We start from the raw sequence: 24,753 nt of genomic DNA on the forward strand, positions 1-24,753 counted from the left end.
AAGAGCTGGGAAGAGAGTGAGGGGATAATCTAAACCCGTCTACCGCGTATCTTATCAGCCTTATCGTTTGTGGTTCATGCTCTGGCGTAACTTACAGAGGGGTACCAATACCTATTTTTACAATAATGGTTAGTACGGAGTACAGGGCACCCATGCCCCGCAGGCACAGACTGCACACTATGCCTGAGGCATAGACATGTGAATCAAGGCATCACAATGTCACGTGGAATTCCCAAGGCAGAACCCGTGACGCGATGGTCCAGAGTGCGGCCTCCGCCCTAGTAGGCTCACAGCTGCATTAACTGTTATCCTGACGGGAGCTCTGAGTCTCAGCTGTTCCCCGGAGTTCTACAGGAGCTCTCCACCCCTCACGTTCCCCAAACCATTTCAAGTCCTGTTGCTGCTCCTTGCCTCCATATTGGAGATACTGTCTGCTTCAGCTTCTTCATAGTTGATCGTTGTTATCATCATTCCTTGCCCTCCTGCACACTGTAGCACCACCCCATCATAATGGTCCGTCCCTCCAATTGTCTATTCTTGCATCTTCTAGGACCCTGACGCTCACCCGACATAGACCTCCATAGGTACCGGCTATGATCTCTCGAACTCCGTCTTCTCTCCGGACGGCAGGAATTTCCAGGTGACTCCCGCTTTCCTTGGCCCCATCCTGGGCTCTTGACTGACCACTTCCTGCTCTCTACGTGCTGCAGGTCGAGTACGCTGTGAAGGCAGTCGAGAACGGGGGAACTGCCATTGGCATCAGATGCAAAGATGGTGTCGTCCTTGCCGTGGAGAAGATCATCACGAGCAAACTACTGAAACCGGGTGCAAACAAAAGGATAGCAACCGTTGACCGCAATATTGGCATAGTGAGCAGCCCGTCTCTACACATTCAGAAGAGCCAGCGTCACCATTATGGAGCGCATATACTAACAACTTAATTGTCGTACAGGTGTCAGCTGGGCTAGTACCTGACGGCCGCCATTTTGTTTCCAGAGCCAGAGACGAGGCCTCTTCGTGGAGGAGAATATACAAAGGGCCCATTCCAACTTCAGCTCTTGCCAACCGCTTGGGCAGCTATGTCCAGGCGTATACTCTGTACTCGAGTGTGCGTCCCTTCGGAGTAACTGCCATTGTCGGAGGCTGGGACTCCGAGGCTGAATTGCCTGTGGATGGCCAAGTTGGGAGTGGGCCGAAATCGGGATCTGGTGGTAAAGTGGAAGGTGCTAAAGCTGGAGGACCTGGTCTCTACATGATCGAGCCGAGTGGCCTCTACTGGGTACGACAGTCTACGCTCAATACTGAAAAAGGCGCTAACATCTTTCTACAGGGCTACTACGGTGCCGCCACTGGAAAAGGGCGACAAGCTGCAAAGGCAGAACTTGAGAAATTGGATCTGAGCTCAGGTAACCTCAGTCTATACGATGCTGTTAAAGAAGCCGCTCGGATTATCTATGTCGCGCATGAAGACAGCAAAGACAAGGACTTTGAGCTGGAAATGACGTGGATCAGTTCACTAGATGGACCAACTAAAGGAAGACATGAAGAGGTTCCTAGAAATCTTCTGGAGGAAGCTGAGAAGGCAGCGAAAAGGGCACTAGAAGGAGAAGTAGAGGAGGAAGAAGAAGGACCAAAGTCCAACGAGGGCGAGCGGATGGAGGAGTAGCAGAGTGGGTATGGCTTTAATTAATGCTGGTACTTGTCACGATGTAATTCGAGATTGAGAATTTGGTTGGAAGACTATTGCATTCGAACTCCAGATGCAGAACGCTTCATCCCCTGTCAGAAAACAGGAAACTCGATTCTGCTTTCAAGAATTTAATAAACGGGTCGTTTCACAGCCCATGATTTTCCTTTCCCTTTTCAAGCCCCGTTGGGCAGAAATGTATCCCAGGGCACGAACCTCCAGATAATCATGAGACACTCTAGATAATCCTCCCCTCTGTCCAGTTCTTTCTCTGCACTCCAAGTTCTACCGCAGCGTTACCCCAATCCTCGCCGTGGTTGTGCTTCCCCTTTGTACCCAGACCCGCCCTTTCCAGGCCCTGCTCCTCATTCAGAAGGGTAAGCACCCCAAATATGACGGGGACGCCGGCATCGAGCTGAACACGCATCAGCCCATGTGTCACTGCTTCGGCGATATACTCGAAGTGCATTGTTTCTCCTTTGATCAGGACGCCAATCGCAATGATCGCATCAAAGGGCTTCGTGCTGCGAGATCCTGAAGATGACGTAGGTAACTTGGTCAAATCGGTCGTTGAAGACGAAAGCAGATCAGTCGCGCTGATACCCCCAGCGGAAGAGGAGCTTGCGGCAGCCTGAACCTGGGACGCTGCGTAGATCCTGGGAACGGGTCAGATTAGTTAAGAAGTACACAAACGACTGAGTCGCGTAGAAGACTGTATGCTACATGGTAGAACTATGTTAGATGCAAGCGAGGCTGACCTTTGAACGGCGAATGGTAACTCGTAACTCCCTGGGACGCTTTGAATAGTGATATTGTCCTCTGCCACTCCAGCCGACAGCAGACTCTTCTTTGCCCCGGCAACCAAAGGTTCAATGATTGCCATATTCCATCTTGCATGGACAATTGCAATCCGAAGACCGGAACCTATGTAAAAGAACAATGAGTACCAAGCGAAGCCATCGAAGCGAGCGAAGCTCCTTGGGCTATTGGCCCTCTCTCACCATCATGCACCTGCGCGGCTCCAGGTCCCTTTAGAGAAGCCATTCCGCTTTTGGGTTTTCTGGATTGTGGAAATTAAGCGGTCTGGATACGTCGCGCAATTTCAAAATAAAAAGTAGTATCTCAAGATGGAAATCACCCTGTAGGATGCCGAAAAGAGTGAAAAACAGACCTAGGACTGTGGGGGAAGTGTACAGTTTCTACCAATGTCCCGCATAGGTGGGGAAAGAGAGCTCTCGCCATTATCGGGAGCTCTTCCGCCAAGTCTTATCAGAAACCACTTAACGGTCCTCACAAAGGCCTACGACACCGTATTTGCTGAGATAATACTATCAATTCTGACACTAAAAGGCTGCCTGTGAGCTGGGATTATCTAATTCACCACGATTGAGCCTTGAAAACCCGAAAGCCTACGAAATCTGGGAACACCGCATTCTCCATCCTTGAACAGACAACATCACAGGAAAACAACATGAGTTTCTCATCCCCTTCAATCTCCGTCACTTCACTTGACACTATAGAGACGACAATCTATTCGACTGTTACAGATTTGGCAAGGTTGCGCGGAAAATCGACGTTGAGGCCTTCACCAACAGCAAGCCAATAGGCAATAAGCTGCAACGGGATGACATTGAGAAGACCCTGAAGACAGTCAACTGTCTTGGGAATCTCGATCTTTTCCGTCTGCGACGAGTGAAATTCCTCATCGTCGGGATTACAGATTACGATAGGACGACCACCTCGGGCAATCACTGTTCATTTTATCAGACATAAATTTTGGATGAAAAATAGGATTAGCATCTATATGTACTCACCTTGCTGGTAGGCGTTCAGTGACTTGGCGAAGATGTTGTCACGGGTGAGGATCATGATAATTGGGAGGTTCTCATCGACGAGGGCGAGAACACCATGCTTGAGCTCACCGGACATAACAGCTTCGCAGTGAAGGTAGGAGATTTCTTTGATCTTGAGAGCCCCTATGCAAAACGTTAACTGACATAACGTAGGAATTTGGGTGGGTTGGCAAACCTTCAAGAGCCGTTGAATATTGACTGCCCCTGCCTAACAGAAGCAAGCTCTTCTGATTCTTGAAAAATTTCCCACACATCTCTTTGATGCGATCATTAAGCTTCAAGATCTCCCTGAATTGGTCTGAGATCTTCGCAAGACCTTCCATGATATCTTCTCGTCTCTTTTGTTTCGAGGCTCTGTCTTCGCTCAGCGAAAGCGCAAACATGACCATGGCAACAAACTGAGACGTGTAGGCCTTGGTAGAAGCGACACCGATCTCTGGACCAGCGTTGATGTGAACTCCACAGTGAGTGAGAAGGGAAATCGAAGATCCGACTACATTGACTATACCGACAGTCAATGCGCCTCGTTCAAGGCAATATCGCAGAGCCATAAGAGAATCTGCCGTTTCGCCCGATTGTGATACAAAGACGCACGTGTCGTCACGGAAAACTGGCGCCTGTCTGTCTAGGAAATCGGAAGCCAGTTCAACCGCGATTGGGATCTCAGTCAGCTCCTCAAACACACCACGTACTGCCATGCAAGAGTGATAGCTAGTGCCGCAAGCGATGAAAATGATCCTTCTGCAGCGACGAATTGTAGAGATGTATTGCCGAAGGCCACCAAGTGTGACCTTTTTGTTTGCGACGTCCAAACGACCCCTCATGGTATTCACCACGGATTCTGGCTGTTCAAAGATCTCCTTTTGCATAAAGTGGTCAAATTTACCCTTCATAATCTCCTGCAACTCGAGCTCAATGGTTTGGATGGCGCGGACGTTGGAGGTTCCGTCATCCTTTGTTAGACGGTGTATATTAAGCTGTCCTTCATGGATGTGAGCAATGTCATCATCTTCGAGGTAGAGGACCTTCTTTGTGTGTTCCACAATAGCAGAAGGGTCGGAGGAAAGGAAAAACTCTGCGGGCTGAGGAATGCCATCATCAGACAGGAATGCACGGGACTGAGAGCGATGCAACAAGGATTTATCAGGCGGAGCGAGGAGACTTGTAGCAGATTTCTTGATAGCGACGTTCTGGGAAGCCTGTTCTGCGGGCAGAGCTCCGTCTTCTGAATACTCGACGTCTACGAAATCCACCTTCATCTTTTTTGCGGTACGAACACCGATGACCAATGGAGAACCTTTGCGAGCAGCGATGACCTCATGAGGATAGTGCACAGACTTCATGAGGAGACCGAAGGCACCCTGAAGCTCTTTCACGACAGCCTTTGCCAGAACGGTGAAGTCGATATCTGGATGCTGATCGAACAGATATTTTGCTAGCTTCGCGATGCATTCGGTGTCGGTTTCCGTTTCAAACCGGAAGCCTTTGCTCTCAAGAAGAGCCCTCAATTCCTTGTAATTGGTGATAATACCATTGTGGACAACGGAGAACTCCCAGTTCGGGTCGGACCTTTACAGCGACAGCCTCTTAGTATCGACTGCATCCAGAACATGTTGATAATAACTGTCATGGAATAGGGGCAGAAAAGAGCTCACCTGTGAGGATGGCAATTCAGACGAGAAGGGGGCCCGTGGGTGGCCCAGCGGGTATGAGCAATACCAGCATGGGAATCAAACAGCTTGTTCAAATCGGGTTTCGATTCGGCGATGAGCTCCTTCAATTTGGCAACCTTGCCCACCTCCTTGAAGGCAAAGATCTCGTTTTTCTTGTCGCCATCGATGGCGAGCCCAGCGGAATCGTAGCCGCGGTACTCGAGTCTCGAGAGACCTGCCGTATGCACCGGTAAGAATTCAGGCATCACTACGGAAGCAGACAACTAACCATTGACGAGGGTGTCCAAAATGTATTTGCGGTCCCTCTCGATGAGATAGTTGATATAGCCGAATATGCCACTGGGAGCGGTAAGCGCAGCTGAATAGACTTGTACGCGGGAAATCAGGGAACATACCACATGGTCAGTTGTCGGTACCGAGTATTAAATAAAGTTCAAAGAACAAATTCGTAGACTAGCTGGATTAATGACAACGAGAGTTTGCAAAGGGCCAAAACGAGAGGCGGGAGCCGTGCAGGAGAATAAAAATCGCAAGGGGGGAGGGTTAAATTTGGCGCCGAATAAACAGACAGCGAGGGTCTCGCGATGATAAAAACGTCTGCGCTGAAGGGAACAAGGAACTTTGGCAGCTTTGGGAGAGAGGAAGGGAGAGGATAGAGACAGAGAGTGAGGGTTGGAAGAGCGACGACAGATGGATGAGGGGGAGCTTGTATGTTTTATGTAGCGAGATCGACCCACAAAGACAGGAAGCTGCCAGTGGGCTGAGCTACTGTAGACAGTAAATGGCGGTCGCGGCCACTGAACGATCTCAGCAGGCCACCTGCAGTAGTTGCCTCTGTGCCAGTCCCCAGTCCACGGTCCACGCCCCGTCGGTATGTCTCAGTTTGCTCGAGACCACGACGGCCAGCCGAGGATCAGGTTCTCCACTGTTCACGCCCAGAATAACAATGAATAGCCACACGTAGCTACGCTAGGCCAGAAGTTGGAGAATGGGTTATGTCCTGCCCAAGTGGAGCTTTCAGGGACGGCAACGGCCACTTAGCTACATAGGATAGCAACCGGGCCCTAGCGACCTGTTGCTATGGCCTGGAGCTTTCTGTCCTTCGGAGCGGGTTGCTGCCCGTCACTACGACTACTCTGCAGGGTATGTATGTACATCCAAGCTGTGCTCCGCAACACGGAGCAGCGAGGATGGGAGTAAATAAACAACGCTACGTCGATAGTGTCTTCTGGAAGCCCTCTGGACGCAGATGGTGACGGGACCGGAGTTTTATTTTTGTGCTTCCGGCCTAATCGTATTACTTCATCCATGGCTGTGCAGTTGCTATTTTTGCACGGAGCCATCGGCGCTTGCTCCAAGTTTTTTTTTTCCTGCCCTCGGGTCGCCGGATGGAGACTAAGCTGCTCTTAGTCGGCCCTGGAAGGTCCCGCCGCTTAGGTGCACCTGCGGTTGCCCGCGGGTCGGACTGGACTCATGATGAGCACATGGACGGAGTCCTCAGTACGGAGGATGTACTCCACCGTACGGAGTTACCTTATAGTCAGTAGCGTGCTTCCCCGAACAGCAGATCGACAAATTGCGGACACTGTCAAACTAACTATCTGATTTTAGTGTGTAAAGACTACTTCTCCGTAGATAACTATTTCATCCCTGCCGCGCACCAGGCATCTACAACAGATAAGAGAGATGCGGACTACCCCCCACTGTCCCTCCATCTGCCCTGAAGTCATTGAATCAGCGAGGAATGTTGCAAATGGTCTACCCAACAACCGCGGTGAGGCCACTCTCTTCCAGGAATTCTCTTCCTTGAAAGTCTACCTAGGTGGAATAAACATCTGCTAAGCTGCTGTAATGTCCACTTGAGATATTGGCAACTGATGCCAGTATAGAAGCTATCTCTGCTTGGAAGCGCCTATCAAAGGAATGTCACAACCTGGCCCCTTACGATGCAGTCCAGGATTGAAGATATTATTGTGATGTTTGGTAATCTAGGTCATTTTCTAGAATCAGATATCTGGGAAATCAATGTGCATTGGCTTCTTTAACCAGGTACATGGGTCTTTTTTTCCAGGTCTTATAATATGACAAGTTCCGAATCTAGTATTATGTGGAGTCTCCATTAAAAAGGTACATTACTGCGTATATCGATAATCCACGAGGCTCAAGGTCATAGCGGGCATCGCTGTTGCCGAAAACGGTAGGGCCTGCGGCAAGTAACTCTGAAAACATTCAAATCCATTCTTTTTATGTTGGTTATTTAGACTACATGCATTTCGCAATTGCCAGTTCTTGTGGCTCGGGGAGATCAGTCCTTGTCGATATGGTCAATAATATATCGAGATATAGAACCTTGAAATCTTAAATATTATCGCCTTCTTTCAAACTCTGAATAATAGTGAGCACGGTAATATGCGAATGAAAAATATTGATACTTCTGAAAGGTTAGCAGTCTCTATGAAAGGTGTGAGGCAGCAGCAATTGTACATCTGTCCACAAACACTTATGCCAGGACTATGGAGACAAACGAGTGGAGAAAAATATCTCACACCCCAGGTCTCCGTGTGTAGTACTCCAGGTAACAGCGCTAGTATCGAACGGTCATGAAGTTCGGGTAGGTATGTTTGAGAACGTCTGTCCAGTACTGGAAAGCCCAATATTCGAAATCGACAAACCGAGAAATTTCGAAGGACGTGTGTCGAGGTATGTACCGTCTAGGGTCACGGACAATGGGAACAATAGGAACGAAGAGGTAGCGGTAGGACAGCAGAGCAGGAGAAGAATTATGCACTCGATGAAAGCGCGCCACCTTTGCAGAGTACGGCGCGAGAGCTTGACGTCAGAAAACCGTGGGAATGGGTGGGAGACACAGTAAGTGATAGCTAGCAGAGTGAACGTTTGGATAAAAAAAGTTGAGCCTGGCAGGACATTCGCCTCGGCATGGAACGAGAAGTGATGAAGTGACAGGCTCGAGAATTCAATTCTGTATAAGCTGGGAGGGTGAGGTCCAGATATAACAAGGTGTCAGATCTGTCGCCGTGTGCAGTAACTTGCCTGACAGTCTTTGCGCTTTGCTGCCCGCCGAGCGCGCCCGCCTCGCTAGTCCCCCATCCCTGCCGCGACCCGTCACGGTCGCCCTGTCTTTTGCCTTTTCTGATCCTAGGAACATTGTCAAAGATCTCTCCCAGAACCTCCACGCTGGACCTCTCTACTACTGAACACGCCAGCCCTCCTGAGACTTTCGCCTTCTCCTTTCTGCGGCATCACATTTTCTGTTTCATTTACCAAATTGCCCGTTGTCTCCTTCCTATAACTGCTTCTCCGGAAATTCCCCGCCACTCCTGCGACCGATCTGATCCGTTCCGTGCGCGTCTTAGACCAGCTTGCGCTTCATCTGCTGTATCGCGTCGCCGTGGTGCTATCTCTCAGAACAACGCCATTTAGCACCACGGTTTGTGTTGGGAGGCACTGCTGGCCATATGACTGTACAGTAGCCGGTACGAAGCTGTCAAGGATGGTGGTTACTTGTCGCCGCAGTTCCATCTCAGGCTTGTAGCCGTCTCTCACAATGTCACGCTCTTCAGCGGGCTTTGCAGATTTCTTTCCAACTGCCCCCTCAGTCCTTCAGCAGAAACGGTTCAAAGCTGCCCAGGAGCGACAGCGAACAAAAACTAGGAATGATGCTGAACAGACTTCGGTGCCTCTGGCTGGCCCTGCGAACACCGCGGATGGCGGAGCTATAGGCAATTCGGCGAACGGAGAGAAAACTGACAATGACCTTGCGGTAATATCACATGGCGAATCCAATCTAACACCTAGCGACTCAATCGGGATTGGATCCGCAAGTTCGACCAGTACAGGATCTTCGGTCTTCAGCTCTTCATTCCCTCAGACTAGCGTGGTGAATTCGAATGGGTTGCATACTCTCACGCCTCTTACCAACTCGGAGTCTTCCCCGCCTTGCAAATCTGGCAGCCCGTCACGCTCGAAACCGGCCTGTCGCGACGGCGTGATAGAAGATGGTTCCCGTAAGGGTGTCGTAGAGGATGACAAAACTGCTATCACTCCCCTTCAAACACCCCCCACACCTCAGTCGCAAGCACATCCTGCTGGAAGTACTGTCAAAGGCTGCAAGCTGATCTATGACCCTGATCTCGACAAACGATTGTCGTCAAAGGACAAACGAAAGAAGGCTCAATATGTGGATATCATCACGGCGAACGAGACACCCCCGCCTGACCCACGGCTTGTAATCCCAAACTACACACGAGGAGCTGGCAGCAAACAGAAAACAAAATATCGACCAGCACCCTACATACTGAGGCAGTGGCCCTACGATGCCTCGACTTCAATAGGACCGGGCCCACCTACGCAGATCGTGGTCACTGGTTTCGACCCGTTAACTCCAATTGCCCCGATTAGCGCACTTTTTTCAAGCTTTGGAGAGATTTCGGAGATCAATAACCGGACTGACCCCATTACCGGAAGCTTCTTGGGAATCTGTTCGATAAAGTACAAAGATTCTCGGAATTTCCGAGGCGGGGGTCCGGTTCCTGCAGCTAGCGCTGCGAGACGAGCATACTATGAGTGCAAGAAAGAGCAGCGTATTGGAACACGGCGGATCAGGGTTGAGTTAGATCGTGATGGTGCTGTCTCCCGGAGGATGGTTGCCAGAGCTATTGATTCCCAGCGGACAGGCGCCAAGGCAGAGCTTTCTTCCGCCGAAGAAACCAAGAAAAATGAACCTCCACCAACTGCTCCTAAGGGACCCTCCGGAAGGTCTTCTATGCGCCCCGTTCTCGCAGCCCCAGATGGGCCGAGAGCTGCTCTCAAGCCGGCTGTACCATCGTTGATCGAAGAGACTCCTATATTGAGCCAAATTAAGCGTGAGCCATATATTTTCATCGCACATTGCTATGTGCCGGTCCTCAGTACGACTGTGCCACATCTGAAAAAGAGACTTAAACTGTTCGACTGGAAGGCAGTCCGTTGTGACAGGACTGGGTACTATATCATCTTCGAAAATTCCAGACGCGGTGAAGAGGAGACCGTACGCTGCTATAAGATGTGCCATATGACTCCTCTTTTCACTTACGTCATGAACATGGAGAGTCAGCCTTATGGCAATCCCAATTACGAGCGCAGTCCGAGTCCTGAGCGGGTTCAGGCAGAGCAGCGAGAAAAGGCAGAAAAAGAGAGGATGAAGAGAGAGTCAGAACTGGACATCGAAGAGGAAAAGAGACAGCGGGCAGTTGACCTGGACCCTTCCAGAGAAGTACTGGCAATCGTCATCCGTGAGCTCAAAGATAAGTTACTGGAAGACGTTAAGTCGCGCATCGCTGCGCCAGCCTTGTACGATTACCTTGACCCGGATCGGCATGCGGCCAAAAGACGGAAACTAGGCCTTCCTGATCCTGAAGGGAGTAAACGACCATCTTTCCGAATTGATCTGAATGATAGAACACCTGCAAGGACGCCGGATGCTCGGTCTGAGCTGCTAGGAGCTGGACGCCGGTCATTAGGAACATCTAATTTAAATGTACTTGCACTACCGCGTATTCGGAAAGCCCATGGTCTCGATCATGCCAACGTTGCTTTCTTGGATGAAAGACGGAAACGGCCTACGCAGAGGAGGGAAGTTAGACCACTTTACCACCGCCTACAACAGCTGCACGAAGATGAGGAGTCAGACGATGAGCAGCAGACTCCTTTCATGAGAGATACAGAAGAACAAGAAAGCAGACCACCCAGTCGAATGAGCCTAAATTCCTCGGAGTCTGAAGATGAAGATGGGTTCCGCCAGGAATCCGTCTCTACTCCTTCAGCGGCCCATAAGACTCTCAAAGACAACGAACCCAGTGATGCTGAATTCGTGGACAACGTTGCCGCCCCCGAAGACTCTATTATTGAGAATCTACAGTGCAGCATTCGAGAATTGTCACCTTCCCGCAAAAGGAAAAGACTCAGCAAAGAACTCGAAGCCCGGAAAAGGCAAAAGGAGGATGACGAACTGTTTGGCATCACACATTCCATCGAAGAAACTGACGACGAGCCTTCGAGAAACCTTTCAGTGCCTCAAGAGCTTGTGGGTACAGATCTTACGGCAGAGGAAGATGCTCTAAGGGCTCCATCCGAAGCGCGGTCGAAAAGTAAAAAGCCCAAGACAAAGAAGAAGACAAAGAAACAAGTCTTTGAAGAAAGAGAGGCTTTGAAATTGAAAGAGCAGGAGGCTGAGAGTTCTGCATTTGAGAAAGAAGGACCTTCAGACGGGCCATCACTTAAAGAGATTGAAGACGAGGAGCAACGCGATGAGTCAAGGACTGAAGTTGAATGGAGAGTTTCTATTGATGAACCTCGTCCGACGGTGGAAGACGATGAGGATATCATTTTGGATCTTGACGGATGGCAGAGCCTAGTAAAGGATGACGAAGACCTTCGGTTCCTTCGAGATATATTGGCAGACCAGCCGAAGTCAAATGTTGGAAATCTGGCAGCATGGGCATGGAGGCAGAAGGAGATCAAGGCTCTTAATCGACCAGGCGATAAGGGACCAGTACGTGAAAAGACAAACATAGACGGCTATTATGTTCCCAACCCAAGCGGTTCTGCTCGCACAGAAGGGAGAAAAAGGATCCTGGAATCAGAAAAATCAAAATATCTGCCACATCGGATCAAGGTCCAAAAAGCTCGCGAAGAGCGGGAGGCTAAAGCAAAGAATGACCCCCAAGCAGCAGCTGCTGAAGCCGCAAGGATTGCAGCTGCTAAGACAATTTCCAAGTCAACGTCAAGATCAACTCGAGTTAATAACCGTCGACTCATTGCGGATATCAATGCGCAAAAGCAGGCACTTCCAACGCAAAGTGGAGAAAGCGACGTTCTTCGGTTTAACCAACTTAAGAAGCGGAAGAAACCAGTGCGATTTGCTCGGTCTGCAATCCACAACTGGGGCCTTTATGCCGAGGAGAACATATCCGCCAACGACATGATCATCGAATACGTGGGAGAGAAAGTGAGGCAGCAAGTCGCAGATATGAGGGAAAGGAGATACCTTAAGAGCGGAATCGGCAGCAGTTACCTCTTCCGGATCGATGAAAACACCGTTATAGATGCAACGAAGCGAGGAGGCATCGCGAGATTTATCAACCACAGCTGCACTCCGAACTGCACAGCTAAGATTATAAAGGTGGATGGTAGCAAACGAATTGTTATATACGCCCTGAGGGACATCGAGCGAGGCAAGTTTCCTAGTTCCACGAACCGTTTTCGCTTCCGTTTGATTGGACTGATAGACTAACACATTCACAGATGAGGAACTCACTTACGACTACAAGTTTGAAAGAGAGTGGGATAGTGATGATAGGATTCCTTGCCTCTGTGGTTCTACCGGCTGTAAAGGCTTCCTCAATTAAGACTTGTGCTTCAAAGGAAGGGTCATGCGTTATTCTATCGAGGGCTTTCATTCGAGGTGTCATACATTGGGAGGTCGCATTGATTCCAAGGCGTTTTGACTAAGGATTGGAGTCTTGCTGCCAGTTTGGTAGGTTTTATTTCGCTTCGTGCGCATTTTCAGCGTTTTCAATGTACAGGGGCGCATTTGCGAGCAAAACTAGCTGTAAGTCCCATGTATACTACGTCTAATGCATGGTTTGGGGGAGACAACCCGTAAAATGTTTACGGTGTTGACTCCCGATTTGTCTCGCCAATATGATGTATCATCATGCGTACTGTTTCTATAATGCACTAAGAACTAGCATCAACCGCGCATATGGAAAATTCCGTCCTGCACCCAAAATAGTAACCCATAATTCGCCGGCAGCCTAAACCCCAAGGCCTCATTAATTCAGACTGTATACGTCAGCAAAATTCCTGGGACGAATGATTCTGGTGGAGATGACAGGGGTATGCAAACCTAGATGACTAGGAAGTAGAAAATTTGCGATCCCTTCCTTTATCCTGTACTCATGGCCACAGCTTCCACATATCAACTTCCCCTCCACAATCTGCGTCTCTAATAGTAACCGATGTAGATCCTTTAATATCTGCTCGTCATCAAGGGCGTCACCCTCAGGCTTCACCTCCGGAATGCTTGGGAATCCGAGCTACATGATGAATCCAAGCATATCAGCCCAAAGCGGTCTTAACAATGAGACTGGGGAATGGTTGTACGAAATAAGCCGGATCAAAAGGAAGGGCAACTTCAATACCTCACTAGCAGTGATACGCAGCCCATCCCAGTCTATTCGAGGAAGAACATTGCGGATAAATTCCGGTTGGAAGTCCAACTCCTGCTGTTCCAGCTCTGCATCACGAAAATGTAGTGGAAATGAAGAGGGTGATGTCTTGCAGCTCTTTACAGCGCATGTAATAAAATTGACAGTTATTACTTTCATTGTGGTATCCTTTGAGAACGCTTCAGGACGGTCTTGCTTCAGTCCATGTTGCTCCGAAGGGGAAAAGAAGCACATACCAAGTGGGGTGGATCACATCAGCAGTCCTTTGGTCTACATACAAGAGTTAGAGAGAATCAGATACTGAAATCCTGGTAGACCTCCGCAGACAACTGGGGTCCAGTCAAGCTTTTAAAAGCTTTTACGATTTTTTAGGCGGGGGAGGGGGGCAGTTCTTTGAACAGTTATAAAGCCCTAAGCCCTAAGCCCTAGAACGATGACAAAGCTAGCTAGAGCTCTGCTCTCACAACTGTGCCATATCTTTGGTTACCCCGTTCCCTCGTCCAAGCAATTCATCTTGCAGCTTTTGCTATAGCTTTATCTCAGCTGGCTTTTCCTAAGGTCTACCACCTATCGCAATGTCTAATTACTTTCAAATAGCTTCATAATCACGTGGTTATAGAATAGCAATCTGCCAAGCCACCAGACAGCAGGGGAGGGGTGATAAAAAATATGGCACAGTTGTGTAGGCATGTTATATGGAAAAGAGTCTACCGTACTCTGGACTCTTCTGTACTGTAATCTAAACAATATTAGCTGAGTCACTTATGTCGATGACGCCAAATTTTCAATTGAACCAAAGATAATACTATATACAACAGCTCTATTACGCCCTGCATAAAGCCGCCATTGGCTTCATTTGACTTGGACATCTACTAGGTCGAGATCTGCAATATCATGTTCACCGAGGTACGAATTGGGATCCAGACGCTCCCCATCAAATAGCAGATATACATGTTTCTCTGCCGGTACGTGCTGCGCGCTTCGAAAGGAAGCAATTATGCGTGATATCTGTGTCTTTGGTTTAGCTTTAACCCTGAAATCATCCAAGCCTGGACTCTTCAGAATGATCCTGATGTGTTCATCGTGCCTCCTGGTGTCTTCAAGTTCTTCAGATTCAGACTTCGTATCGTCTCTCGGATCCACCAGAGATTGTGAACGGCGAGATGCCAAGATACCATCCGTGACAGCCTCCATGTGTAGGCGTATCACTTCTCCCTCACACCCTGGGTTATCATTTGATGACCAAAGAGGATCAGAATCTCCCTTTATGTGGATACCCAAGCTTCTACACGTAGTAACATCGAATAGTCTCCTGCCCTTCCAAGTCAGAAACACAGATGAAGTCATTTCTTCTCCGAAGCCCTGACGCCTACACCATGCCAGGCGGACGTCTCTCAGCCTCTGTGACATTCTTCGGTGGACTATCAATGGCTTCGTGTTCTCAATATCAGACGTTATGAGTATCTGGACAACATCATCTTGCTGAGAAGATGCATGAGTTGGACAAATGTCGTGTCTAGGAGCTTTGGCTGCAGGTTGGATGGTATCAGAGCTTCCGCTTGCCTGAGAGTTTCTATTTTTATAAGTTGGCAGCTCTGAAAGGTGCTGCATTCTTTCTCGCGCTTTTTGTGCAAGCCCAGAAAATTCTCCATCGGATGTCAATTCATCATCTTCAAAAGATCTGTTCTTGGCCTCATTTTCATGAGTCGAGTTAACAGACGACGAGGACCGGCGAGACAAGGGTTCGACATCAATGATCTTGGGCTTCGAGGTGGCCTCTACCGCTTCCTCAGGAACATCCTGAAGGGAAGTTATATTATAATGGGACCCCGAAGAGGATTCCTGGTCGCTCTCTGCGCTGTGAGGTCTATATTCCACGTCTTTGACGCTCAAATGATGGTGACTCTCCTTAAGAGACGCTTCGCATGCATCCTCTCTTTCCGCATATTCGTCAGAATGCGAAATGCGGCGGCGCTTGGTTGCTTCCCTGTCCTGGAGTTGGTAATCACCACCGCTATCACCTGTCATCCTATCCCGTAGTTTGCGGTTCGCAGCCACGATATCGGCGTATGTGTGTTGCGAGCGGCGGTAAAAGTCAGACGGCGCGTTGTCGTCCCCTGTGCTCGCCCAGAAAGGCCGATTGAAAAAGGAACGCATAGTATCCGCGATTGTGTTTAGGTTTAAAATGTTTTTTGGCGATTGATTAAAGAAACACCGAAGTACAAGCTCTCAAACACGAGCCGCTGTCCAGCGCGATCCCTCCGAAAAGCGTTCCAGCTTGCCGATTATCCTTATCGAAGAGTAGGATTTCTAGTAAACCGCGATTCCTTGAACTTTGGACAATGAATTAAAAATGACTCTATGGGCAACTAGGGACATTTCGCGTACTGGTGTACGAGGTCGGAAGCACGGTAGCAGCTATGCCAGTATTTATGCAGCAGAATGATTTTGGATTACTGCGTAACGTAAAAGGCGCAGACGTATCCCGCGCGGCGATCCTCTGTGAAATGGGTGAGAAGTTTCGCGCACGTGCCGTTTTACACATCAAATGAGTCCTGCTAACTTCGCGGCAGTTGGGCAAAAAGGAGCTCCGAGGAACGAACTTTACTTCTACTCTGATCAGCTGCATAGATTAGACTCCTCAAAGATAGTACTTTTTGCGAGCAGCTCCATTTTCCCAGCTTGCAGAAACCGCTGCAGGAGATTACAGCGCTGTTGATACTGTTGCTCCCGCACAGCTCGTCATCTTCCTCCACAACACATAGTGAGCCGGCCCCGCGACCTCAGCCGTGCGGACAACTGGTATACAGACAAGCCGCCCGTGTGAATATACACTCTTTGCTTCTCCACAAAATATACAAGCAATTTTTTTCGGCTCCAGAAAGAAGGTCATTATGGAGAACGGGGCGCCATCCGAAGGCAAAGACCCGTCAGCTTTCTTGACAGAGATTATAGGTGCTCCTGTGACGGTGAAGCTCAATTCCGGTGTTGTCTATAAAGGTGCGAGCACCCAGTCCTTGGACTATCCAATTTTAATTATCCAAGTATTGACTCTTTCTCAGGAGAGCTTCAGTCGGTGGACGGCTACATGAATATCGCTTTAGAGAAGACCGAAGAATACGTCAATGGAAGACTGAGACGAAGTTACGGGGATGCTTTCGTGCGAGGCAACAATGGTAGCAAACATTCGAAAAGTTCCACATGTCTTCTACAGAGTGCTAACTCTCTCCAGTTCTTTATATCTCTGCGAGCTGACATCTACGACTCATTTGCTTTCTGGAGAGTTCCGAATGCGCAATTGTCGACTAGTTTATGATGAGATTCGGCTCGTATTTGGTCGCGCAAACTTAAACATAAGGCGGAGAGAAGAACGAGTCGTGGAGTGAGGGTTTGGTTCCCATGTCCGTAATTACGGGTTATCACGAGGAGAAACGTTTTGCGAACATATGCTCTCTGCAGTTCTGTGAAGCCATGCAGAGCTTAGTCACAGTAGTTGGCACTGCTCTCCATCTGGACGATTGTATTATGGATATATTGTATCCATCTAACTGTGAGACCAAGTCCATTTGTCATGAACTACTGATCTTGCCTACTTAATCAGTGAACCTCTCTTGGCCGTTGCATGGCATGGGTAAGAACTTAATTTATTATTGAGTTAATGCATACAGCCCAAGTCATTTCCACATTCATTGAATAAGGTGGAACGATGTAATCGAACTATAATCTCCTGTCCATTAAGATCTGCCTGAAAACCATTTAACACGGTAATATATCGAGTAGAATCTTAGCGGCTAACAATACATATCGGTAAAACATTAGCATTTCACGAGGCAAAGTGTTTGCAGATGACGGGAAGTTAAGAGCCTGAATAGATCTTAGTTGTTGTCAAAGGCAGCATGGCAAACATACACTACTATATCATTTCTTTTGTCACCCCTCCCCTGCTCTATATTGGTCTGGCAAATTGCTATTCTAAAACCATTTGATTTCAAGCTATTGGAGGGCACCCAGGTGTCGTGCGTGACAGGTCACAGAGCCTAGATAAAGCCAGCCCAGATCGCAATAGAGCAAAAAGAGGCGATCTAAGTGGCTTGGGCAGAGATGAAGGCTGCCGAAAGATATTTAGTAGTGTACTTATCAACTAATCGAATGAGCAGGTGGGAGGAGGAGGGACATTAACTTTGCCACAAAACAAGAGCTCGTGTTTTGAAAACACTCACCATTGTACGTTGGGTACACAGCTGCCCCACTAAAAGATTTTAAATAATGACGAGGCGCGAGTGACTTTGCAGCACCCGCCACAGAAAAGTGAAAATTGCATTTTCTCCAATTACGTTACTACTGATCCAGATAATATTAACACCCAGGCGTTCCATTTAAATTGCTTGCTGGTCTTCATACCTAGGTACCTCACCAGAACGACAAGTCTTCAGATAACGCATGCCCGAGAACCCGACAGAGCACTCCAAAGCAAGACAGTGCAAAAATGACATTGCAAGCAATCAAGTACGATAATGGTCATCTTACCATTCTCGATCAACTGTATCTCCCACATGTTGCAAAATTTGTACCTATACGATCTGCCGAAGACGGCTGGCACGCTATCAAGGAGATGCGAGTCCGAGGTGCACCCGCTATTGCCATTGTAGCCGCGCTCGCACTTGCCGCTGAGCTTCATACCCTCATCGCCCAGGATAAGCTATCACCGGTGGCGGAAGAGGTGCAGGTGTTCATCGTCGAGAAGTTACGATATCTCGTGACAAGCAGGCCGACGGCTGTCAACTTGAGCGATGCTGCCCAGAAACTTGGGCTCATAGTGGAAGCGCAGGCAAGGGAGAGAGATTCTACTGGGCGGAGCGTTGCGGCTGCCTTTCTCAAGGCAGCGGAACAGATGCTGGCTAGCGATTTGGATGACAATAAGAAGATCGGCCACTATGGCGCGAAATGGATTGTTGAGAATGCCCTTCGACCGGGAAAGCAGAAGGTGAACATTCTAACCCATTGCAATACCGGGTAAGTCACCTATTATCCAGTTACGTGGTACGAAGTCTAATTGAAAGTATGAAATAGCTCCCTCGCAACTTCTGGTTATGGGACGGCATTAGGTGTTATCCGTTCTCTTCACTCTAGCGATTTTCTGGGCCATGCATACTGCACAGAAACAAGACCATATAATCAAGGATCTCGTCTAACGGCCTTTGAATTGGTCCATGACAACATTCCTTCGACACTCATCACGGACTCGATGGCGGCTGCGCTTCTTGCTAGCCGGAAAGCGGATATATCTGCGATTGTCGTCGGAGCAGATAGGGTAGCAGCCAATGGCGATACAGCGAACAAAATTGGAACATACGGCTTGGCGGTCCTCGCAAAGCACCACGGTGTGAAATTTCTGGTCGCCGCCCCGCGCACGACAATTGATCTGAACACTAGGTCCGGCAGCGACATTATCATCGAGGAACGCCCCGCTTCTGAGGTAACCAATATCAAGGGACCTCGCGAAGGGGGAAATGAGACAGGTGCCATGTCCATGGAAACTATACGCATCGCCGCCCAAGGTATTGATGTATGGAATCCGGCTTTTGATATCACTCCTTCGGCACTTATTGATGCCATCATAACCGAAGTGGGTGTTGTAGAGAAAGCATCTGACGGGTCCTTTCATCTCAATGCCATATTTGAAGGATCACCAGACCTCTGACCGCCCTGTGCGACCGTACACTCTGCAGCTTTGCCAGTATCGTCGATGCTTTCCCTTCCTGGGGATTTTGGTTTGCTGTCCCCTCGTTCTACCGCAGCCAAAAGCTCCTCGATTTTATGCTCCAAGTTAGTGAGATGATTTTCCAAAGCCGAAGCTGTTCTTTCGCCGCTGTAATCAGGTCAATATCCGTATGCAAATGAGTGAAATATATGAGAAAACACACTTGGCTAGATCCCGAAATGCCTGCTCGGGGTATATTAGCACTTTCCCTGTATTACAGATATAGGCAAGTGTTGAACCGACAACATCTACCGCCAAGGGTGTCAGTGATGGGAATGCGAAAACCTCACCTCAGCAAAATCTATGTCCGCTTGCTCGATACTGTTGTTATTTTTTGACATTCTGTCGATGTTGTTCAGTGCCGATAAGTGATAGAAGTGGGTTGGAAAGTATTTAATGGACGTTGTTGAGAGAGATGGGTCACAGCTCTGGGTGCAGTAGAAAATAGCTCCAGGCAGGTAGAGAATTCTGCCAAAAGGCGGTGGATAAATTCTCTACCCCCAATGACTTTTGAGTCCAGGTTGCGGCTCAGCCCACTCAGAAGTTCAGTCCACTTAGAAAGCCGCACCTACCTAGAGTTGCCTAACATATGCTGAGCCCAGGCAGAATATAATTAAGGTGTCCTTTATACTAGAACTTTAAAATATATATAAATTATTATACTTTCTATTGTAGTATTAATATAGTAGCTATAAATATTTAAAATTAGTAATAGTTATATGCAAGAAGTTTAATAATTATACTAAAATGTTGCTTAATTCTTAGAGTGGCTAACTAATACAAAGATTAAGTACAGAAAGTTATATTAGTGCTAGGTCCTGCTACTGCACTTCTTCTTGCAGCAATTAGTATTTTACTATTTTTTTCTATTAAGTGTTACAGCACAGTCTAAAGACTACCAGCAGAACAGATAAGAGAGAAATTCTGTTATATAATAATAGATTAAAATAATTTATCTAGATCTTTAGTCTATCTAGATTCTTAATCTAATTTAATCTTTAATTTATCTATAGTTATAATTTACTGAATAGATATTTCTAGGCAGAACTTAGTATATATATAAGACACTTCTTAACTATAAAGATTAGAACTCTGTAGTTAACTTAAATAGCAATTTTAATAGCAATATTACTAGTAATAGTCTATTTATCTCTTTTTCTTACTTTCTGTTCTTAAAATAAATCTAATAAGCTTTTATTTAAGAAGTTTTAGATCTGCTATTATATTAAGTATTTTCTATTTTATATTCTAACTAATAGAAAGAATCTGAAGTTTGAAAATCAGCTTTTTAAAATTAAGAATAAATTAGCTATAAATACTAACTATTACTCTAGCAAGAAGCTCTAAATAGTATATATAAAAAATTAAGTTAAAGAGAAGACTTTTAATTATTTTACTCTCTATCTTTAAAATAAAGTTTTAAATTAATAGTAGACTGCTAATAAGATTTTTATATATCTAAAAACTATTTATTTTAATTTAAACTATATTATTAATGCTAAATTCAAGTTTAAAAATCTTTAAATAACTCTGTCTAATTACTATTATAACTTTATTACTAAATTTCTTTATCTTACTAGAGAAGCTCAGATTCTAAAAACTAAGTATAAAAAGAAATTATATTATAAACTAATTTAAAAACTTTAAAAGCTTACTATTTTTAAGTAAATCTTTCTATAACTCTTTAAAAAGTTTTTAATCTATTACTTTTAAATAGCAAACAGCTTGCAGCTAATTTAAGAGAATTAACTAAGACATTAGTAGGCACTAAAGACTTTCTTAATATATACAATTATAACTACTATTAGATCTGCTTTAAACACTATAAATAAGCCTTTAAAACTAATAAAAAATAATTAGAAAGACAAATTAATAAAAAAAGAATAGTACTTCTATTGTAAAAAAAGAGAGTATAAAATTTTTAACTGTTTAATTAAGAAGTTAGCAGTAACAGATTAGAAAGAGCTGAAAATAATTAAAGAATTTTCTAATATAATAATTAACTAGAAAAAAAAGATTTTTAAAAGAAGTCTTCTTTTTTAAAGTATAAGTATTAAATTAATTTTTTATTAGATTTAAGCTGACTATTAAGCAGAGAACACTTTACAGTATCTAGTTAAGTTTTAAAAAATAAATTAAATATTATACTTAAAGTATTAATTAATTTTAAAGTAAATAAATTTATATTTATTAACACTCTAATTGCTATTAATATAGTTAAGTCTTTTTAAATAATAGTAGTTCTCTTTAACTCTAACTATTATATCTATAGATATAATAACAAGACTAAAAAACAAATATACTATATTTAGTAGTAGACAGATACTGTTAAGCTAATATACTTATACTAATTGCCAATTTAAGTTAGTATAATATAATACTAGAACAGAAGTGGTGCAAACAGCATAATATATAGCTAGATATATATAATAAATGCCTGATTTAGTCTAACCAGTATTTAAAAATTAATAGAAATTGCCTAGCCTGTAAAAAGATATTATCTCAGATAATTCTAAAATAACTAAAACCTAACTCTAAGTACCAGCAAAATGTAAACTATTAGAATAGTTTGTGACAGCATAGCAGACATCTAGATAGTAAGATAGATGGTATTAAGTATTTTTTGTCTCTGAAATACTGCTAGTTCTACTTGTCTATATATTATGTTATACAAACCTCTGCAAATTTTTTTCTTTCTTTTCCTCTTATGCTTTTAATTCTGTATGACAAGCTACCATAGTTTTAGCTAATAATACTATGACTGAGTGCTGTCACATAGTTCAGTAGTAATAGAGAATAAGACAACTTTTTAAAAAAAGATTTTAGTGCTAGAATCTAGATATTAACCTCTGTATAGTTTTAATAAAAATATATATTTAAATCTAGCTAAAATAGATTAAATATTATAAGAAAGAATTTATTACTAAAAATCTAAAACTTTAAAAATTTAAAAAATCTCTAAAAATACTCTCTATAGTTAATATAGCTTTAATTAAAGCTGCAGATTTCTAGTAAAATATCTAGCAGTATAAAAGTAAGATTTTTCTTATAAGCTTTTATAAGATTAATTAAATTATTAAAGAAAAGATAAATCTTATAAGCAGTAATAATAATAAAAAAAGAATTTAATTAATTTAAATCTACTAGTTTAATATAAATTATAAAAAGATTTTTTTAAAAAAAAAACTTCTAATAAGCTGTTATCTTACTAACTGTTAAAAACACTTTAAAAATATAGTTCTTTATATATAAATAGTCTGCAGAAGAATTAAAACTATTAAAAAATACTTAATAAAAAATTTAGATAAGAGCTTTTTAGTCTTTAATAAAGCATTTTTATATTATCTATACTATTTATTAAAAAGACTAATAAAAATCTATACCTCTATATAGATTACTATAAGCTAAATATTATTTTTTATGAAAATTTACTACTTTCTATTATTAATTAATAAGACTCTGAAGTGTCTAAACTAGGCAAAAATATTTACTAAGCTGAATATCTAATAAGTTTTTTATAGAATATATATAAATTTAGTTAAAATTTAACTATTTTTTAAATCTGCTATAATATCTATAAGTATAAAATAATACTTAAATTTATTAACAGATTTACTATTTTCTAGTACTATATAGATAATCTCTTTTTTAATTATCTAAACTAGTTTATAATAGTATTTATTAATAATATATTAGTCTACTTGAAGAACAAACTGAAGCATTAAAAGTATATTATTAAGATTTTAAACTAAGAGAAGCAGAATTATAAACTAATATTAAAAATATAAGTTCTATATTATTTAAATAAAGTATCTTAGCTTTATTATAAGTACTAACAGAATAAAAGTTAATTCTGAGAAAATATTAATAATTAAAGATTAAAAGTTTTTAACTACAGTTAAGAGAGTGCAGTCTTTTTTAAACTTTATAATTTCTATTAGTAATTTACTTAAAGCTAATATAATCTACAGCCAAGTAACAAATACAACTAAGTGATAAATTTTTCCTGTATCTACTATGTTTCTGAAGCTTTTCAACAATAAAACATAATTAAATTAGATTATCTAGTAATTAAATATATAGCTATTTATTAGAACAACTTCTTCTAGTATATTTAATAGTTTAACAGCTACTACAGTATAGTAGAGCTTGCTGGCAAGGTATAAATATAGGCTTATTAATCTGCTTATTAATCTACATATTAAGCTGTGTATTAAGCTGCTGAATATAATTTTGACCTTTCTGTACAGATAAAAGAATATTATATATAATAAGCTTTTAAAACTACTACAGCTACTATCTATTTTAAAGCAGCTCTAAAAATATATATTAATAACTTTTAAAGTTTCTTTAAGAATAAGTATACTTATAATACTGTCTTTATAATAATAGATTATTTAGATAAAAACTTATATTTGTATATTTATATTATACTATAAAACTACTACAGTATAGAATATAATAAAACTCTTTATTTTATATGTTTATTAGTAGATAGAATCTTCAGATATTATTATTTTAAACTATAGCTCTTAATTTATTTTAGATCTTTAGAATAAACTTTATTAGATTCTAAATATTAAATTAGAATTATTAACTATTAACTATTTATAAACTAATAGATAAACTAAAATTATTAATTAATATATTATATAGTGTTTTTATCTCTTTATTAATTATTATTTTCTAGAATAATTAATCTAAATAGTCTTTAATTTTAGATTATAGTAGCAGTTCTGCTCTATAAATTAATAGAGATTTCTCTTCTTATTAAATTATAGTATCATTTTCTAGATCTTCTTTAACTAATAGTATTTTTAGCTGGCAGATTAATCCACTAGCTGTGCTCCTGCCCCAACATCATCCCATGTTGGTATGTTTCACCACAACATCCAATTTCATCACAACATCCAATTTTTACTACTTTCTCACATTATACCCTACCACAATGCCAAAATCACCAGATAAATTTGAATCCTGAATCCAGGAAGCCATCCAAAAGGCTTTATGTCAAAAAAAACCAAATATCTCTGTGTTGGTGTGAGAATTTGATATGCCTTATAGATGGCTTCACAAACATATCAAGGGTTGGCCATCAAAAACTGCCCATATTGTATGCAATAAAGCATTAGACAATCAGCAAAAGAAGGTAATTATTTACTAGATTTAACAGCTTAATTCTCTATATTCATTATCTACCCTAAAGATGATTGAGTGCTGTGCAAACCAGATTTTACAGAGGAATGCTTTATCTAATCCAGCTTTATGTGTAGGGGAAAACTAGGTATATTGATTTATTCAGTGCCTTCCTGATAATCTATATCTTATCAAACAGAAGCCAATTGAGAAAGATCAACTAGAGGCAGAAGATATTGATATTCTGATATATTGATTTGATCTCTTGGAGCCATATATAGCCTGAATTCCACCAAAGAATATCTATAACTTTGATGAAAGTGGCTTTCAATTAGGATAGGGGAAATCTCAAAAAGTTATCACTTCCAACCCTATACAAGCCTCCTGAGGCATTGCAACTAGTGATACAAATAAA

The 24,753-nt window shown here is 43.5% G+C and overlaps 7 protein-coding genes across 7 annotated transcripts; 4 read left to right on the forward strand and 3 right to left on the reverse strand.

Annotated features, from left to right (window-relative positions):
- Nucleotides 1-510: 510 nt before the first annotated feature.
- On the forward strand, nt 511-1,666 carry VTN00DRAFT_8566 (uncharacterized protein; the record flags this gene model as incomplete). The annotated part of the gene is made up of 5 exons (XM_069435434.1): nt 511-513; nt 575-640; nt 711-869; nt 953-1,279; nt 1,331-1,666. 5 exons carry the CDS (start codon nt 511-513, stop codon nt 1,664-1,666), a joined length of 891 nt encoding a protein of 296 aa, XP_069285381.1.
- A 259-nt stretch (nt 1,667-1,925) lies between these two features.
- VTN00DRAFT_8567 (uncharacterized protein) lies at nt 1,926-2,731 on the reverse strand (the record flags this gene model as incomplete). Its single annotated transcript, XM_069435435.1, has 3 exons — nt 1,926-2,343; nt 2,446-2,611; nt 2,689-2,731. 3 exons carry the CDS (start codon nt 2,729-2,731, stop codon nt 1,926-1,928), a joined length of 627 nt encoding a protein of 208 aa, XP_069285382.1.
- A 486-nt stretch (nt 2,732-3,217) lies between these two features.
- On the reverse strand, nt 3,218-5,613 carry VTN00DRAFT_8568 (uncharacterized protein; the record flags this gene model as incomplete). The annotated part of the gene is made up of 6 exons (XM_069435436.1): nt 3,218-3,438; nt 3,502-3,663; nt 3,716-5,109; nt 5,196-5,427; nt 5,482-5,552; nt 5,609-5,613. 6 exons carry the CDS (start codon nt 5,611-5,613, stop codon nt 3,218-3,220), a joined length of 2,085 nt encoding a protein of 694 aa, XP_069285383.1.
- Nucleotides 5,614-8,778: 3,165 nt separating this feature from the next.
- Nucleotides 8,779-12,619, forward strand: VTN00DRAFT_8569 (uncharacterized protein; the record flags this gene model as incomplete). The annotated part of the gene is made up of 2 exons (XM_069435437.1): nt 8,779-12,445; nt 12,516-12,619. 2 exons carry the CDS (start codon nt 8,779-8,781, stop codon nt 12,617-12,619), a joined length of 3,771 nt encoding a protein of 1,256 aa, XP_069285384.1.
- Nucleotides 12,620-14,293: 1,674 nt separating this feature from the next.
- Nucleotides 14,294-15,598, reverse strand: VTN00DRAFT_8570 (uncharacterized protein; the record flags this gene model as incomplete). The annotated part of the gene is made up of 1 exon (XM_069435439.1): nt 14,294-15,598. The coding sequence occupies one exon, from the start codon at nt 15,596-15,598 to the stop codon at nt 14,294-14,296; it is 1,305 nt and encodes a 434-aa protein (XP_069285385.1).
- A 737-nt stretch (nt 15,599-16,335) lies between these two features.
- VTN00DRAFT_8571 (uncharacterized protein) lies at nt 16,336-16,696 on the forward strand (the record flags this gene model as incomplete). The annotated part of the gene is made up of 3 exons (XM_069435440.1): nt 16,336-16,441; nt 16,504-16,617; nt 16,674-16,696. 3 exons carry the CDS (start codon nt 16,336-16,338, stop codon nt 16,694-16,696), a joined length of 243 nt encoding a protein of 80 aa, XP_069285386.1.
- Nucleotides 16,697-17,927: 1,231 nt separating this feature from the next.
- Nucleotides 17,928-19,142, forward strand: VTN00DRAFT_8572 (uncharacterized protein; the record flags this gene model as incomplete). Its single annotated transcript, XM_069435441.1, has 2 exons — nt 17,928-18,454; nt 18,512-19,142. 2 exons carry the CDS (start codon nt 17,928-17,930, stop codon nt 19,140-19,142), a joined length of 1,158 nt encoding a protein of 385 aa, XP_069285387.1.
- Between the last annotated feature and the right edge of the window lie 5,611 nt (nt 19,143-24,753).

This window comes from Thermoascus crustaceus (genome assembly GCF_041956765.1).
Source record: "Thermoascus crustaceus strain CBS 181.67 unplaced genomic scaffold VTN00scaffold_6, whole genome shotgun sequence".
Classification (NCBI taxonomy): domain Eukaryota; kingdom Fungi; phylum Ascomycota; class Eurotiomycetes; order Eurotiales; family Thermoascaceae; genus Thermoascus; species Thermoascus crustaceus.